Source organism: Heptranchias perlo, chromosome 18 (genome assembly GCF_035084215.1).
Source record: "Heptranchias perlo isolate sHepPer1 chromosome 18, sHepPer1.hap1, whole genome shotgun sequence".
Lineage (NCBI taxonomy): Eukaryota > Metazoa > Chordata > Chondrichthyes > Hexanchiformes > Hexanchidae > Heptranchias > Heptranchias perlo.
Window position 1 is genome coordinate 9,422,073 of NC_090342.1, and position 18,825 is coordinate 9,440,897.

An 18,825-nucleotide genomic window follows, 5' to 3' on the forward strand; every position below is an offset into this window, starting at 1 on the left:
ATCCAGTCCCTTTAGAACCCTAAAAACAGCAATGGTATCACCTCTTAACCTTACCGGGACTTGATGGTTTGACTTATAGGGAGAGGTTGGATAGACTGAGACTTTTTTCCCTGGAAAGTAGGAGGTTTAGGGGTGATCTTATAGAAGTCTATAAAATAATGAGGGGCATAGATAAGGTAGATAGTCAAAATCTTTTCCCAAAGGTAGGGGAGTCTATAACGAGGGGGCATAGATTTAAGGTGAGAGGGGAGAGATACAAAAGGGTCCAGAGGGGCAATTTTTTCACTCAAAGGGTGGTGAGTGTCTGGAACGAGCTGCCAGAGGCAGTAGTAGAGGCGGGTACAATTTTGTCTTTTAAAAAGCATTTGGACAGTTACATGGGTAAGATGGGTATAGAGGGATATGGGCCAAGTGCAGGCAATTGGGACTAGCTTAGTGGTATAAACTGGGCAACATGGACATGTTGGGCCGAAGGGCCTGTTTCCATGTTGTAAGAACATAAGAACATAAGAAATAGGAGCAGGAGTAGGCCAATCGGCCCCTCGAGCCTGCTCCGCCATTCAATAAGATCATGGCTGATCTGATCCTAACCTCAAATCTAAATTCATGTCCAATTTCCTGCCCGCTCCCCTCCCCGTAACCCCTAATTCCCTTTACTTCTAGGAAACTGTCTATTTCTGTTTTAAATTTATTTAATGATGTAGCTTCCACAGCTTCCTGGGGCAGCAAATCCCACAGACCCACCACCCTCTGAGTGAAGAAGTTTCTCCTCATCTCAGTTTTGAAAGAGCGGCCCCTTATTCTAAGATTATGCCCCCTAACTTATTCTATGATTCTCTTTCCCAGTGAGAATGAAACTATCTACTTGTCATATACAATGAAAGTGATTTCTAAATCAAATCCCAAAATCATTCGATTTTTTTTTTTCTCTCTCACTCTCACTGTTCTGGTGCCAGAATCTGGGAAAAAGATCAAACGGCACCGAGGGCAGAGAGCGCTAGGACCGGGCGGGAGGCCGCCAGCGAGCAAGAGACCGCCCCGAATGGCTGGCACTGCCCCTGTGTGCGGGCGGGCGAGGGGAGGAGGAGGAGGAGAGGATGGTAGAGGGCGGCCGGTGTTTGGCGCTGGCGCTGCGCTGGCAGCTGCGCCGCTGGACTGAGCGAGAGTGAGTGAGTGAGAGACACGGAAACAGAGGCAGCAGCAGCAAGCAGCAGCCCAGGGGGGCGCTCAGCATCAGTATCAGAGGCTAACTGCAGCAACTCAACATATAACACACAACATATAACGCACACAGCCATGAAACAGGGGCTCCTGGAAATTATGAGGATGAGCAGAATATGCCGCATGGTCCTGGCCACTTGCTTGGGATCCTTTGTGCTGGTCATCTTTTATTTCCAAAGTATGTTACATCCAGGTAGGTCAAGTTTTCACTCTTATTTTGGAAGCTCTTTTTGTTGCATTTGCTCCCACTCTGCTCTTCCCTTCCCATTCTCTCTCTCTCTCTCTCTCCTGCTCTCAGTCCCCATCGTAAATCGATAGCTTTCCTCTCTCTCTCTCTCTCTTTCTCTTTCTTTTAAACAAAAGGATTTTCCCTGCCCCTTCATCAAAGTCGAGGAAATGACAACATCTGGTGTGTGTGTGAGAGAGAGCGGACGCGTGTTGCTTCTCAGGATTTGGATGGTGCAGTTTGCCCCTCGCTCACGGTTCACTTTTCCAGATGCACCTTTTTTTTTAATGAAGGGTTTTTGCATTGAGGGGAAACTGTCTCATTGTGTGTGTGTGTGTGTGTCTTTGGGGAGGGGGGTGTGGGGGGCAAAATTCCTGTGTAGTTTACAACATTGTTAAGATCCAAACTGTTAATGATGGCAGTCCGAGCAAGTATAAGAGAGGGAGACCCCCTCAGTGACATGTCTGCAGAATGCTCCCTATATATAAAGGCTTCGCTCGGAGGGACTGTAGAGGTCGATCTATGCGTCGGTTGACTGGTTTTTAGAATTGGTTGAGTGAGCTACATTTCTCCCTATAGTTGTCCCATTCGTCGCTATTTGAGACCGTTTTTTAAGCACGGCAATTTTCACCGACCTTTTGCATACTGTCGTTTATGCGGTCAGACCAGTGCAATTTTATATAAATATATACGTGTATCTGTGAAATAATACAATTTCGTTCCAATGTTTGCACAGAACGCCTGTAACCAGAAGTACAGTCACTTTTTCCCCCTTGGTGAATGAACGTTTTATTTCCTCCAGGAGGGTTAGTTTATTTTAACCAGGAGTTTTTGTCCCATGAAAGTGTGAATATGAGGTCAGCTATGCTATTAAAAAAATGCGCTGGCAGCAGCAGGAGAAGCTTTTATATATAAATAATGAAAACAGAGAAAAAAACACAGTTTTGGTTCTGAGAGGGAAGTCTGTGCTCTGTTACCTTGTACAGAGCTGGTGATAAATAATTGGGAGGTTTGGGTGTTAATTAGCAGGGAAGGGTGGAGAGTTCTTTCTGTAAAGCTGTTCAGAGTTCTACTTGCAAAAAGACTGTAGTTGACAGAAGTCAACCAATACAGGACCTGCCTACTAAATATAGACGCTGTTAGTTCAATTATCTGTTTATTTATTTACTGTGCTTAACAAGAAACGCCTGCTTTAATTTTCGGATAGTTTAAAAAAAATGATCAACAACAGTAACTTGCATTTATATAGCGCCTTTAGACAAAATTTGACACTGAGCCACTTAAGGAGACATTAGGACAGGTGACCAAACGCATGGTCAAAGAGGTAGGTTTTAAGGAGCGTTTTAAAAGAGGGGAGAGAGGTAGAGAGGGAGGGAATTCCAGAGTTTAGGGCCTCGACAGCTGAAGGCAAGGCAGCCAATGGCGGGGTGAAGGCAGTGGGGGATGCACAAGAGGCCAGAGTTGGAGGAGTGCAGAGATCTCGGAGGGTTGTTGGGCCAGAGGGGGTTACAGAGATAGGGAGAGGCGAGAGGCCAAGGAAGGATTTGAACACAAGGATCATTCCTGGATTTTAAAGTACAGCAGTCGTGAAAGCAGGACATGCAACAAGTTGACCTGCAAGCAGTTTTGCTGGGCTATCAAATTGGACTTGTAGTGGTCTAACTGGCTAACAATTTAAAAAAAACATTCTCTCACCAAGCCCCTGTGAAAACTGTAATTGTGATGATCTTTTCTAAAGGTCTTCATTACTATGGAAGTGATCTAGCCTTGTACTCCAAAATTCACCCCTATTTGCAACACATAGCTTGTTACCCTGTACCCTTACACTTTTAACGTAGTAAAACCTCCCAAGGCGCTTCACAGGAGCGTAATCAGACAAAAATTGACACCGAGCCAAAGATGGAGACATTAGGACAGGTGACCAAACACTTGATCAAAGTAGGTTTTGAGCAGTGCCTTACAGGAGGAGAGAGAGGTGGAGAGGCGAAGATGTTTGGGGAGGGAATTCCAGAGCTTAGGGCTTAGACGGCTGAAGGCACGGCTGCCAATGGTAGGGCGGAGGAAATGGGGGATGCACAAGAGGCCAGAGTTGGAGGAACGCAGAGTTCTCGGAGAGTTGTAAGGCTGGAGGAGGTTGCAGAGAAAGGGAGGGGGCGAGGCCATGGAGGGATTTGAACACGAGGATGAGACTTAAACCCAGTATATTCTCCACTTTGTGCAGTGATGTATTTGGATTTTGAGAGGGGTTTACTGCAGTTAAAAATTCCTCGACAGCAGCCATTTATCTGCGATGACATGGCCCAGGAGGTGGGGAAAGGGGACTTGGATGATGACACAGGAGGACATTTACGGGCAAGTTATTGTCTTTTTTAAAGGGTCTGGTGACTCTTAAAATAGTTTGAATTGAGCGAAATGTGTGCTGGCCCACCAATCTGTGGTTTTAATTAAGAAATGCCTCAGTTCCTTCTTCAAGTTTACGACATTATGAAGAGTTGCATCAAGTGCACTGTAGTAAATAGATGTTAAATACATTTCAGGCTATATTTTTCTATGTGTATTGATTTTTATGGATAAGTAGATGTATGTAATCAGGGTTGCAATACTGAAAGGAAGGAGTGACAGGCTACTTGTCTGTTTTTATTAGGATTCTTGTGTGCCTTCTATCCGAACATGGGCTCAGGGGATTTGGTAGAGAAAAAAAGCACCTTTTTTTTACTTGTCGAGGCTTCGTTAAAGGCCAGTCAAGAGCAGCCTGTGTGTGGTGGGTGAGAGGAGGAGGAGAGAGATAATCAAAAATTGAGCATTCCACTCCAGGCCAGATCTGGTGCTAGTCAGCTTAATGAACAGAAAGAGTTCAATATATCAAAGAACAACAAGAAAGACTTGCATTCATATAGCGCCTTTCATGACCTCAGGATGTCCCAAAGCACTTTACAGCCAATGAAGTACTTTTGAAGTGTAGTCATGTAGGAAAGCCGGCAGCCAATTTGCGCACAGCAAGATCCCACAAACAGCAATGTGATAATGACCAGATAATCTGTTTTAGTGATGTTGGTTGAGAGATTAAATATTGGCCGGGACACCAGGGAGAACTCCCCTACTCTTCTTCGAAATAATGCCATGGGATCTTTTACCTCCACCTGAGAGGGCAGACAGGGCCTCGGTTTAACATCTCATCCGAAGGATGACACCTCCGACAGTGTAGCGCTCCCTCAGTACTGCACTGGGTGCAGCTTTTGGAGAATTTTGACTCAGAAAAGCAGAATCAACAAGGTTGTAGAACAACAGTGCCAATTGCATTTATCTAGCACCTTTAAGAAAAACTTCCCGAGGTGCTGCACAGAGATGCGAGGAAAAACGGATGCTGAGCTAAGGAAGGAAAGATTGGTCTAAAAGGTGGGTCTTGAAGATGGAGAGAGGTGGAGGGGCGAAGGGAATTCTAGAGCGTGGGACCTGGGCGGCTGGAGGCATGGCTGCCACTGTAGGGTCAAAGGGTAGGTGGGATCCAAAAGAGGCCAGAATTGGAGGAACAGAGTTCAGGGGACTATAGCATAACAATTTTCATCTGAATTGGTTGTCTAGGATTAGTAGCTGCTGAAGTTGACATTGTGCACAAGATTCCCAATTTATAGCTGTAAAGCTCCACCAAAGAAACAAAGTGGCAAGCTGTGTTTAATCTGTCCATCAGATATTACGGGCGATATGTGCACTGTTTCACTAGCCCAGTCTATCCCCTTTGATTTCAACTGTACCTTGAAAAACAATACTGTGAATTTTAACAAAAAGCTCATGTTTCATTATACCTAATAAATAGACCATAAAAAAGTGCATTCCGCAAAAAAACTATAGATCATTTTGTAACTTCTCAATCGACAGCTCCAGACAACATCTCGTCCTCTGGGACAGACAAGAGCAATTTCCCTAGTACAGTTCAATGATTTTTTTTAAATCTTAGAAATATTGCCACGCTTCAGAGTTTACGATGTACAGTCAACCTATAAAGATCCCCTCCTGCAGAGAGAGAGAGAGAGAGAGAAAGAGAGACTTATCCTGTTGGCACCAGAGGGTAGTGTCAGGTAGTACGGACTGTTTCTGTTGGCAGCGTCCAAGAGTATCTGAAGATGTTAATTGCGACAGACCCTGGGGCGTCTTGCTCTCGCCCCACTCCTTGAGATGTGGCACTTGTTTTATCCACCACAGGGGGGGTAAAAGGCTGAGTGAATCCCAACATAGTTTGAACCCAGGACACCCTGGCCCCCAATCCAAAGCTCAACCAACTAAGCTAGACTCTTGTGTCCAACATTGGTGATTACATCTACTTGTAATAAGCAGACCGTTGAAAAGTGCACTTCTGCAATATGATCCAACGTGACAGGAGAAATGCTAATTGTGTTTCTGCTTATGTGATCTGTAACCTTTGCATGGATTGTGACCCTTGAGGGCAGATGGAAACATTTGTGTTTTCATAAGCATCAATTTTGGTAAATTTACCCTGTACAACATTATTGATTTAACTTTTATGCTCCGATTCGCTAGAAGCTGTTTATATTAGAATATTTAGTGTTGATATATATATGTAGTGTTGAATATGTAGCTTGATCGGTGAAGAATGAAAACTTTCTTTGTCTTTTAAAATTTCCTGTTATGGTTTGGTGTTTCTCCATTCAGAAATGAGTCATGTTTTTGTGTTTCTACCGTGAATCTTGCCTCCTACAAGGCCCTTGCAGATAAATTAGGATTTTCTCAATTTTCAGTGTGTCATTGTGGACACTCCACGGCTGGATTACCAAATTCTTCACCACTGATACCAGTTAAGTCGCGATTTCCCTGCTTGAGAAATGTCGGAGAATTCCCATCACTGGTGTGTCATGATTGGCCTGATTGTCCAATAACATCCAGCTGAACCCACACTCCCAGTGGAGGGCAGCGCTCGTGAGCACATGGAGGGATACGGTGGGTGGCACAGCCTGTGATTTTCAACCTATTCATGCCAATGGGCAGACTGTGCCCAACCACAACCTCCCACAGCGCATTCACTGTGACGGCTATTCCCCCTTGGGCCGTGGAACCGATCCTGTCACGTTTAAACAACATCGTCCATTTAAAAGTCCTGCCGACCTGCCATTTCATTATCAGGTTGCAATAAGTCCGTGATAAAGAGTACTGAGCACTTTTTCATCGAATCGTACAGCACTGAAGGAGGCCATTCGGCCCATTGTGCCTGTGCCGGCTCTTTGAAAGAGCTATCCAATTAGTGCCATTCCCCTTGCTCTTTCCCCATAGCCCTGTAAATTTTTACCCTTCAAGTATTTATCCAATTACCTTTTGAAAGTTACTATTGAATTGGCTTCCCTTAAAAAAATTAATTCCCAGAAAATGTTTCTGTAAATATAACCTGCTTGAACATCAGTGAAACACCGACTGACGTGGCAAGGCTGTCCGCACAACCTGCAGACAAACACTACGAGAAAACTTACCCCGTGGTTCCTCATGTCCACTTCCTCCTTTTCAATTCTCTTGTGAGTTATGTGCTGTGAATTCAGCGTGGTTTCATTCGAAACCGATACAGACTGTGGGCCTGGAAGCCAAGCCCACAGAATCTGTCACAAAGAGAAGTCCTGCCCACAAGCAGACAACTAGAACTCATTCCTTCTCAGTTAACTTCTCTATGTTAGTTTAAATAAAATTTTAACATATCTTATTATAAAAAGCAATGTGGTGTGTCCCTTTAATTCAGAACTGTCAAGCTGCCGGTGAACCAATGGGAGCAAGCAAATGATTTAATGTAATGAAACTTACAGAAGTTAAAAGTAAAAAAAATTTTTAAAATTTTTTAATGATCAAAAATATTAAAATAAGAATAAAATGACATCCCGCATTTTTAAAATTTAATTTTTTGTTGTTTCGCAGTCATAAACAGTCATCGCGCTGTTAAAAAGTAGTGTAGGGCTGGTATTTTTCAGCGTGCCTTTTGGTGGCGTAAGTATCTTTGCTCCAGCTGGGCAGATGGTAAGTTTACGAATGTTTAATGATTCCATTGATTGTAATGTGGTGTGTCCCTTTAATTCAGAACTGCCAAGCTGCCGGTGAACCATTGGGAGCAAGTTTGCGATTTCCGGGTTTTAGTGCGCATGTACGCATTCGCGAGCTTGCTTCCTGGATTCGCCGGCAGAGAGAGAGGACGCTATTGCAACACGGCGTCCCGAGGTGAGCGATTTCTGGCCCAATGAGTGTGAGCAGAGTGAAAGCGCATTAAATTTGTGCAGTCCTCGCATCTAGTGCTGCTGAGTTGTGAGACATCGAGCTTTGCTACGGGATGTTTTGCGGCTCCAGATGCCTGTTGGCTTAAATCAAATGCCCGATGGATCAGTGTCACTAATACCAAAACCATTTTTGAAACCAGCTTGTTACCACAGAAGAGGTTTCTGAACTAGACTCTGGTTTTTTTGGGCTGCTGCTAAAAAATAAGTCGTTGACAAGGGGATTAAAAATATATTTACCGTGATTTAACTGCTACTGCGATGGAAGGCGTTTTTTCCTTTTCAAATGGTCTGAGTGCCAAGAAGGCTATTTCTTGTTGATAGTCTGCATGTTGCTTGCACCAAGAGGGAGAGGGAGAAATTAATCGAGATACTTCAGTCCGTTTGACCATCAATCACGGGCACGCTACAGGTTCACACTTGTCTGGAGGGTCCCAGGCATTGAGCAATTGGAAAAGGGAATAATGCAAACAACTGACGACGGCAGAATTTCTCATTGTGTTGTGAGCCCACAGAGAGAAAGCCATAGTTCTACCGTTAGAGTCCAGACAGCAGGATAAACAGTGGGAAGAGAAGGTGGCCAGCGAGTTACATATGCGGTCTGCTCCTCCGTGAGCTGAGTGGAGACAATCTGTCTTCTCTTAGACTCTTTGCCATTCTAGGTATGTAATGAGGATATGGCTCTGCCTTTTGACCTACAGTAGAGGTCATGGAGCATTCTCTGCAGCTGCCTTTGGCATCTGAATGCAGAGCGTTTGTGCTCATGCATCATGCTTCATCCACTGGTATGTCCTCCCCATTTCAAAAAAGGTGACTATTAGGATTTTCAGCATTGCCTTTAAAAGAAAGACTTGCATTTATATAGCGCCTTTCTCAACCTCAGGACATCCCAAAGCACTTTGCAGCCAATTAAGTAATTTTGAAGTGTAGGCGCTTTTTGTAATGTAGGAAGCGTGCCAGCCAAATTGCACATAGCAAGATCCCACAAACAGCGACGTGATAATGACCATAAAATCTGTTTTAGTGATGTTGGTTGAGGGATAAATGTGGGTCAGGGGAGAACTCCCCAGCTCTTCTTCAAAATAGTGCCATGGGATCTTTTACACCTTGGTTTAACATCTCATCTGAAAGTTAGCACCTCCAACAGTGCAGCACTCCCACTGGGGTGTCAGCCTGGATTATGCACTCAAGTCTCTGGAGTGGGACTTGAACCCACAACCTTCTAACTCAGAGGTAAGAGTGCTACCACTGAACCACTGCTGATACCTTAGTATTTAAGCATCCACATTAGTATACTAATTCAGAAATTTAGCATAAAAGCCAGGGGCAAGTGATTTTCCAAATAGGAAGATTGAGCAACCTTGGTACCGTTTGTGACCAATATCTACAAACCATATATCTTATCCATCACCACGATTGCTGACTTCCCCGTTGCAACACAAACCTCTTCCACCCCTACCTCACTGCACCACCACTGAAACCCTTACCTATTATTTTCTCACCTCTAGACTCGATTTCTCCAATATTCTGCTCACTGACCTCCCGACCTTCACCCTCCATAAAATTTAACTCGCCCAGAACTCCACCATCTGCATCCTGACCCATGCTAAATTTTGCTGACCCATCAGCCGTATTTTCGCTGACCTACACTGGCTCCCTGTCCCCAGTGCATGGAATGTCCTCATCTATAAATTCCTCATGGCCTTGCCCTTCCCCACTACAACACCTAGGAACGTACGAACAATAGGAACAGGAGTGAACCATTCAGCCCCTCGAGCCTGCTCCGCCATTTTCAATTAGCTCATGGCTGATCTGCTCCTCAGCTCCATTTTCCCGCCTTTGCTCCCTTGATACCCTTAACTAACAAAAATCTATCTATTTCTGCTGTGAAAGCTCCAATTGTCCCAGCATTCACAGCCTTTTATGGGAGAATGTTCCAAATTTCTACTACCCTTTGTATGAAGAAGTGCTTCCTGATTTCACTCCTGAACGGCTGAGCTCAATTTGAAGATTATGACCCCTTGTTCTTGATTCCCCCACCAGAGGAAATAGTTCCTCCATATCTACCCGTAACAATTAAACACCTCGATCAGATCACCTCTCAATCTTCTATACTCAAGGGAATACAAGCAAAGTTTATGGAACCTGCCCTCATAATTTAACTCTCTAAGCCCCGGTATCATTCTGGTGAATCTGTGCTGCAGCCCCTCCAAGGCCAATATATCCTTCCTGAGGTGCGATGCCCAGAACTGGATGCAGTACTCCAGGTTCTCCCACACGCACCAGTCCTATGATTCTGCCTTTATACAACCATTGCCTCTGCTCCACCATTGTTCTAAGAGTCTTGGAGACTGTGTTGGTATTACTCTCTGGAACTCCCTTCCTATACCCATTAAACTCTCTAATTCCCTCTTCAACTTTAAAAGACTCCTTAAACCCCATCTCTTCCACCAAGTCTGTGGTCACCTCCCTTGACTCCCCCCACCAAAGGCTCTGGGGTCGAGTTTTCTGTTTACGCCAGTAATACCAGAGCAATTACAGGCGGAATCGGCCAAACCAGCACAAAAGATCGGGGGAATTTTAAACGTAAGTGAGTTACTCCCAAAACCACTAATGTTCGTGTTTTCCGCGATCTTTTATGCTGGTTTAAGATTCACTTCACCCGGATCAGACCCCACCTACAAAACTGGCCACGTCCCCAGATCGAAATTGCGAGATTCCACTGATTGCGCTGGTCGGGGACGGCTCTTCAAATTGCGCTCATTTTCTCAGGCGCACAGGCACTAGTAGGCGCGGTTTAAAGGTATTTTCATGTCAAGAAATATTTAATTTACTAAGAAACTGACTAGTGTACACCAATGAAACTATGAAGTGGTTCAGTATAGTTTTTTAAAGTCATTTTTAGTGATTTTAAATTAGGTTACTCACAAACCCAAGGACAGGACACCCTTATTAAAAATGTTTATTTTTGGTGGTAAATCCATTTTCAGCTGCATTAATAAAACTTCCCCAAGGCTCCCGCTCTTAAATACATCATGGAATAGTTTTTAATGGAAAGAAAACAAAAATAAACGATTACGCACTTTTACACTGCCCGATTGTGCTGGTTCATCGAAGATTTTATGTTTGTGATTATGCCAAATTAATTTTATCGGAAACTTGAACTGTAACCTAACCAGCGCAATTTCAAGCGCATTTTGGGCACAATTTCCCAAATGTGCCCAAAGTGGAAACTCTACCCCTCTGTGTCTGTTCCTTTCTTCCCCTGTGATGTTGCTTGATGTTGGGGGAAGACTTGAGTCACACTAAGTGAGAATGTAAATTATTATGCGTCTGTGAGGGGCTCATACTGACAATACATCATTTTATTGTACAGGAAATGTTTAGATTGCAGCACCAGGGATAACTAATATTGCTTAAGGACATCCTGAAACATTTCTGTTCATGATCAACTGGAACAGATGTTGGCTGCATTCCCCTTTTAACAGCCTTCTATAAGTTGCTATTTATTAGTTCACAAATATGGTGAATGCTTGAAGAGTACATGAATCAATCCAGATCGCCATTGCATTCACTCACTCCATTGTATTCCTAACGGGCATACTTTAGCCTTTGAGCATAAAACACATGGGTGTGGATACATGATTAGTTATGTGCTGGGTAGAATTAGATCACTGTAGTTTCAAATGTAGGGAACCTAACACATCTTGGAGTTTTGTACTAACATTGGAATACTGAATTTACTGTTAAAACATTGTCCTGGAGTTCCCCTTTCAGATAATTTAACTAAAGTTTACTTGTAGCTTAATACCGAGTATTATCCTTAAAGCATTTTACTCTCTTACAATCCTTATTAAGATATAGCAATACACTGAGACCTGGGCTCAAAACAAGCCCAAACAGATGGGATAAAAATCTCCTTTGCCAATTGGCAGTAAGGGTCCAGTATATGTGAAATAAATTTGAACATTCTTAATCCAATTCCTAGTAGGCATTGGCGTACAATACAAAAATATCCCTTATTTGACACTAATTGGCAATCTCACTCATAGAAGCCACAGGATAGTTGGTGTGGGAAATGGTAAATGCTGCACTGGTGCAGCAGAGAAATTGGGGTTGTGGCAAGTTGTTGAGGCAGAGTATCATAGAATCTTACAGCACAGAAGGAGGCCATTCGGCCCATCATGCCTGTGCGAGCTCTTTGAAAGAGCTATCCAATTAGTTCTATTTCCCCTGCCCTTTCCCCATAGCCCTGCAATTTTTTTCCCTTCAAGTATTTATCCAATTCCCGTTTAAAAGTTATTATTGAATCTGCTTCCACCGCCCTTTCAGACAGTGCATTCCAGATCATAGCTACTCACGTGTAAAAAAAATGTCTCCTCATGTCGTCTCTGGTTCTTTTGCCAATCACCTTAAATCTGTGTCCTCTGATTACCAACCCTTCTGCCACTGGAAACAATTTCTCTTTATTTACTCTGTCAAAACTGTTCATGATTTTGGACATCTCTATCAAATCTCCTCTTAACCTTCTCTGTTCCAACGAGGACAACCCCAGCTTCTCCAATCTCTCCACATAACCGAAGTCCCTCAACCATGGCACCATTCTAGTTAATCTCTTCTGCACCCTCTTTAAGTACATGGAGCTTTACTCTGCATCTGGCTGTGTTATTCTTGGGGTCTGCTTGATATTGCCACTAATGCTAACGGCCCTCACCTTGATGAGCACAAAACACAAGATATAGTAATACAAACAGTGGTGATGTGCATGGTGGAATATAAAATTGACAGTGTGACACCACTGACCCAAAGTAGTGGAGGGGAGGTGGGGGATGGAGTCGAGAATGAATGACAGTGTGGAGCAAACATACCGACAGTAGGAGAGTACATTTTCACTTTGTGCCAGAATAGCTCAATGGCAGTACCATTGCCTCTTAAGTCAGAAAGATACAGTTCAAGTCCTACTCAGGTTTTGATGACTTCATTTAGACTGACACTCCAGTACGTTAATGAGGGAGTGCTGCATTGTTGGAGATGTTGTCTTTTGGATGAGATGTTAAACGGAGGCTCCATCTACCTGTTCAGGTGGATGTAAAAAATCAAATGGGACTTTTTGAGGTATCCTGAGCAGCATGCATCCTTTAACCAGCACCACCAAAACAGATGAAGTGATCATTTATTTCCTTGCTATTTGTGGAACCTTAGCGGTATGTAAATTAGCTGTCACATTTACCTACAAAAGAAGTGTCTACACATCAAAAAATAATTAATTGGCTGTGAAATGCTTTGGGACATCCTGCATGTTTTTGTTGTGGTATCTGGGATGCTGCTGAAATGAGTGTGAAAACTGGTTAATTTATTTTAGAGTTAGTCTGGGTTAGCTCACTGTCCCTGTGTGCGCTAAATCACTGAGTAACCAGAAGAACAATATGGCAACACATTGTGTATTGTGGATACCATTTGTCCTAAGCTGCAATGGGTTGGGTTGAGAGGTGACTGCAGCTATCGCTGCTCCGGTGCTGTGTTCGACAGTATTTTTATACTGCCTGAATCTGTTTAATATTCTGAGATGATTAAGAGGATAGTCTTCAAAGGCTTTCAATGAGGCATCGGCATCAGCCGTGGCCCAGTTGTAGGCACTCTTGCCTCTGAATCAGGAGGTTGCAGGCTCAAGCCCCATTCTAGAGACTTGAGCACATAACCTAGGCTGACATTGAGGAAGATCTGCACTGTTGGAGGTGCTGTCTTTCAGATGTGATGTTAAACCAAGGTGCTGTCTGCCCTCTCAGGTGGATATAAAATAATCTTACAGCATTATTTGAAGAAGAGCAGCAGAGTTCTCCCTAGTGTCCTGGGCCAATATTTAAGCCTCAACCAAGACCTAAAACCAGATTATCCGATCACCATCACATTTCTGTTTGTGGGACCTTGCTGTGCACAAATTGGATGTCGTGTTTCCTACATTACAACAGCGACGGCACTTGAAAAGTACTAAATTGGCTGTAAAGCGCTTTGGGGTGTACTGAGGTTGTGAAAGATGCTGTGTAAATGCAAGTTTCTTTTCTCTTTTACAAGACAGAAACAGAAAGTTTAATAACTTGAGGTATGCAGATGATGCCATGCTCGGAGCTGAAAACAAGATAGAACTAGTGGCCAGACCTGCCACCATGAGCAGCTATTATAGACTCAAAGTGAACTGCAAGAAAACAAAGGTGATAGTATGTAGGTGATAGTATGTAGGTGATAGTATGCATCTCCACATCATAGTATGTAGCAAGAGATCAGCAAGTGTGATCACACAAACAGATGCGGAGAGGGTTGAACCAGTCGACAGATAGTGCAATTTAGGATCCTGGATCACAGAGCACAGGAAATGTTCAGACGATGTACAAGCCCCAGTGAGAGGGGTAGCTGAAAGGGTGGACATGATTTGGAAGGATAAACGCATATTTTACAGAGCAAGCAGACTGCTAGAAACCATGATTTGGCCACTAGGTCTGTACCGATGCAAAGTATGGTCACTGAAAAAGAGAGATACAGGCATGGAGATACGGGGATACAGAAAGATCCCCAGTAATCAGTGAGAGCTTTGAAAGGATAAGAATGGAGAGAACAATATTCACTACAATAAAGAAAAGGGAAACTTCAGTACTTTGGAGAGGGGAGTGCCTAGTCAAGGCAACCGTGGTAGAAGATATGAAATGTCAAAGGCCAAGAGGTTATAAGGAAAAGATAGCCCTACGATATGACGAACTTTACAGGAATCCTAGCCAGACCGGCAACAGCAACAGCTCACGACAAGCAACATTGGCACGGGGCTGTTTAACCTCAGTCACGAGGATGACACTGAATGGGGAGAAAGGATTCTGGTGTAGAGTCGGCACTGAATTCATGGCTTTGTGAAATGGAGTTTTTGTGCTTAGCTGACAAGGAAACACCTAAAGTGGAAGGCTTCCTTCAAATGTTATTCTGGTGATTCATCTATCCCAGCTAAAACTGAGCAGGGTTAAGATTGTAGCCTGCTGATAAATTGAGTCCATGGGCATGTTTACTGGCTGTTTCTACTTGATCCATCACTTTTTATTATTTTTGAATCTGCACTACACTTCTACCTCGGGTCTCTTGGTGCGGGCGGGGTGCAGATACAAGGAAATTCCACCCCACCACCCATGATTTTCCGACCATTAAATTTAATGGTCGGAAAATCCCGGGCAGGGTGTACAAAATTTCCTGATATGTGCTCCTGGCTTGTGCCTTAGGAGCACTGAAGCAGAAAATCCCAGCCATGGATTTTATCATTGCAATGTCAATGGGTAATTTTCTGTGATTCTATATGGGATTAGAGCAGATAATCAGCAGAAGAGGAGTAAAATTGAAGTCAATGGGAATCAGGGGGAAAACTCTCCAGTGGCTGGAGTCATACCTAGCACAAAGGAAGATGGTAGTGGTTGTTGGAGGCCAATCATCTCAGCCCCAGAACACTGCTGCAGGAGTTCCTCAGGGCAGTGTCCTAGGCCCAACCATCTTAAGCTGCTTCATCAATGACCTTCCCTCCATCATAAGGTCAGAAATGGGGATGTTCGCTGATGACTGCACAGTGTTCAGTTCCATTCGCAACCCCTCAAATAATGAAGCAGTCCGAGCCCGCATGCAGCAAGACCTGGACAACATCCAGGCTTGGGCTCATAAGTGGCAAGTAACATTCGCGCCAGATAAGTGCCAGGCAATGACCATCTCCAACAAGAGAGAGTCTAACCACCTCCCCTTGACATTCAACGGCATTACCATCACCGAATCCCCCACCATCAACATCCTGGGGGTCACCATTGACCAGAAACTTAACTGGACCAGCCATATAAATACTGTGGCTACGAGAGCAGGTCAGAGGCTGGGTATTCTGCGGCGAGTGACTCACCTCCTGACTCCCCAAAGCCTTTCCACCATCTACAAGGCACAAGTCAGGAGTGTGATGGAATACTCTCCACTTGCTTGGATGAGTGCAGCTCCAACAACACTCAAGAAGCTCGACACCATCCAAGATAAAGCAGCCCGCTTGATTGGCACCCCATCCACCACCCTAAACATTCACTCCCTTCACCACCGGCGCACTGTGGCTGCAGTGTGTACCATCCACAGGATGCACTGCAGCAACTCGCCAAGGCTTCTTCGACAGCACCTCCCAAACCCGCGACCTCTACCACCTAGAAGGACAAGAGCAGCAGGCACATGGGAACAACACCACCTGCACGTTGCCCTCCAAGTCACACACCATCCCGACTTGGAAATATATCGCCGTTCCTTCATCGTCGCTGGGTCAAAATCCTGGAACTCCCTTCCTAACAGCACTGTGGGAGAACCGTCACCACACGGACTGCAGCGGTTCAAGAAGGCGGTTCAACACCACCTTCTCAAGGGCAATTAGGGATGGGCAATAAATGCTGGCCTCGCCAGCGACGCCCACATCCCATGAACGAATAAAAAAAAAAGACAGCTCCAGTTGAAGAGCTAGTACTGGCACATGTGTGATGAGCTGAATGGCCTGCTTCTGTGCTGTCATTTTATGGTCCTATGAATGATATATTTTTACGGTTTTGTTCCTCCTCACTCTTCTGAATGTGTTGACTCACACTGTGGGAGAATCTTCACTGCTCGGACTGCAGTGGTTCAAGGCGGCAGCTCACCACCACCTTCTCAAGGGCAATTAGGGATGGGCAATAAATGCTGGCCTCGCCAGCGATGCCCACATCCCATGAACGAATAAAAAAAAAACACTGAGGTACAATTCCACCAGCTGCCCTCTGGTGCCTTATAATGTTCTTTGTGTGCGAGTCTAGACAAAGCAGGCTATTCCACTGCAAGAGGTAACACAGCTGATATCCGGTCCTCACACGATGTCTGCACGTGTGCACTTCCAGCTAAAATCACAGGGTAGCAATCAGGAGCTGATTTTTCCCCTCCCTAATCCAAAGACACTGAACCCAATTGTAGTGTCCGCACATTTCTGCATTGTCTGAGATCACCTAACTCAGTACAGACCAGGGATTAAACCTGGGATCAACTTGTACGCGAGCTCATTATTTTGCCATCTTACTTTATGGGGGTAATTTTAACCTAACTCACCAGATGGGAAACCCACGGGATTGGGTGGAATGCTGGTTTTACATCCTGCCCAATATTGGCTTCAGTTGAGAGTGAAATCAGGAGAAGTGTAAAACCAGGTTTGCACACAATCCCGTCAGTTTGCCGACGGGCGGGGTAGGTTAAAATTGCCAACATTATAATTCAAAAAAGTAATTCCCGGTATTGTGTGGTAACCAAGTAATTACCAGCTCGAGCAAGACTGAAACAAAGCCTCCAAACAGTTCAATGCATTAACATGGCTTCTAAGTAACTGGATCATAGGGCACTTAAATAAATTCATAATTATGAGGGGTTTCGATGGAGTAGAAAGGGAGAAACTGTTTCATTGGTCGGAGGGTCGATAACCAGAGAACACCGATATAAGATAATTGGGAAAAAATCCAGGAGAGAAATGAGGAGAATTTTTTTTTTTAACGCAGAGAGTTGTTACGATCTGGAATGTACTGCTTGAAAGGGTGATGGAAGCAGATTCAATAGTAACTTTCATAAGAACATAAGAAATAGGAGCAGGAGTAGGCCAATCGGCCCTGCCCGCTCCCCGTAACCCCTAATTCCCTTTACTTCTAGGAAACTGTCTATTTCTGTTTTAAATTTATTTAATGATGTAGCTTCCACAGCTTCCTGGGGCAGCAAATTCCACAGACCTACCACCCTCTGAGTGAAGAAGTTTCTCCAATCTCAGTTTTGAAAGAGCAGCTATATATTTGACAAGGAAACACTTGCAGGGCTATGGAGAAAGAGCAGGGGAACGGGACTAATTGGAAAACTCTTTCAAAGAGCCGGCACAGACACGATGGGCCGAATGGCCTCCTTCTGTGCTGTATGATGCTATGAATTAGGGTCCATTTCAAGTAGTACCTACATTCTTTTGCCATTTTTAGTCAATTTTGTTGGTTTTATGTTAAATTGGTGAACGATCTTAAACTAACCAGATGAACCAGGAAGCAAGATCTCTTTGATTTCCAGTTGGAAATTGTAGACAATGTCTTAGGAGCCACATCTAAGGCTGCAGAATGAGAAAATTATAGGGGTTATTTCTTACTGAATTGCTGGAGGTTGATTGAAATCTTTGACCTGTTTCCAATGCTGAATCACAGACGTAAATCATTGGCCTTGGCAGCTGGCATTCTCCTTGGGTTCTTGCTCGGGTCAAAAGGTGTCTTTCTTGCTACAAAGAATTTCTTGGGAGTTTCACAGGGTTTGCCGAGCTAATCAGCAGTCCAGGTTAGACCAACTTTCTCAGTGGGCAGACCTCCCGAGGTCAGGGGGTGAGAGAAGTGTTAATCTGAAAATGTGCTTTCATCTATAACTAACTGCACTCTGTCATGTTTTGTAGTTTAAACGCAGAATGCAGAAAATGGAGAAAACTCTAAGCAAATGCCTGCTCCCTAGACACTGAATAAAAATCACAGTGGATATATTTTTGAATAAAAATCATAGTGGATATATTTCTGAATAAAAATCATAGTGGATATGTTTTTGAATAAAAATCATAGTGGATATATTTTTGAATAAAAATCATAGTGGATATGTTTCTGAATAAAAATCCTAATGCATATATTTCTAAAGAAAAATCATAATGGATATATTTTCACAATGGTGAGCTTCCAATAGATTTTTTTTAATTTTAAGTTTTCATCTGTATCTGAAGGAGAGAATAATTTTCTCTCCAATATGATTATTATAATATTAATCCCGGAGGTATCTGGAGCACCCACATCATGTCTGCCTTAAAATGACCTCTTCCACCCAAACTACAAATACAGAATCATCAAAGTGATGCAGCAGAATCTACCATAAACACACCACCCTTTATAGTTACAGAGCACTATGTGATCATTTTAATGACCCAGCCCTTCATTATTAAGCCATTAATTGATCGACTTTTGATTCAATGTGTTTGAGGCCTGAGGAGCCATGTTCTGTGTTTTCATTGGAGTAGACTGATGCAATGTCTGTACCAATGGATGTGGAGTCAGT

At 43.8% G+C, this 18,825-nt stretch overlaps 1 protein-coding gene across 1 annotated transcript in view; it reads left to right on the forward strand.

Annotated features, from left to right (window-relative positions):
• Positions 1-1,100: 1,100 nt before the first annotated feature.
• chst11 (carbohydrate (chondroitin 4) sulfotransferase 11) overlaps positions 1,101-18,825 on the forward strand; it is a 158,248-nt gene continuing 140,523 nt past the window's right edge. The window contains exon 1 of the mRNA XM_067999352.1: positions 1,101-1,414. Coding sequence (XP_067855453.1) covers positions 1,297-1,414 — 118 coding nt within the window. The 5' untranslated portion in view covers positions 1,101-1,296. The remainder of the gene's footprint in view (positions 1,415-18,825) is intronic.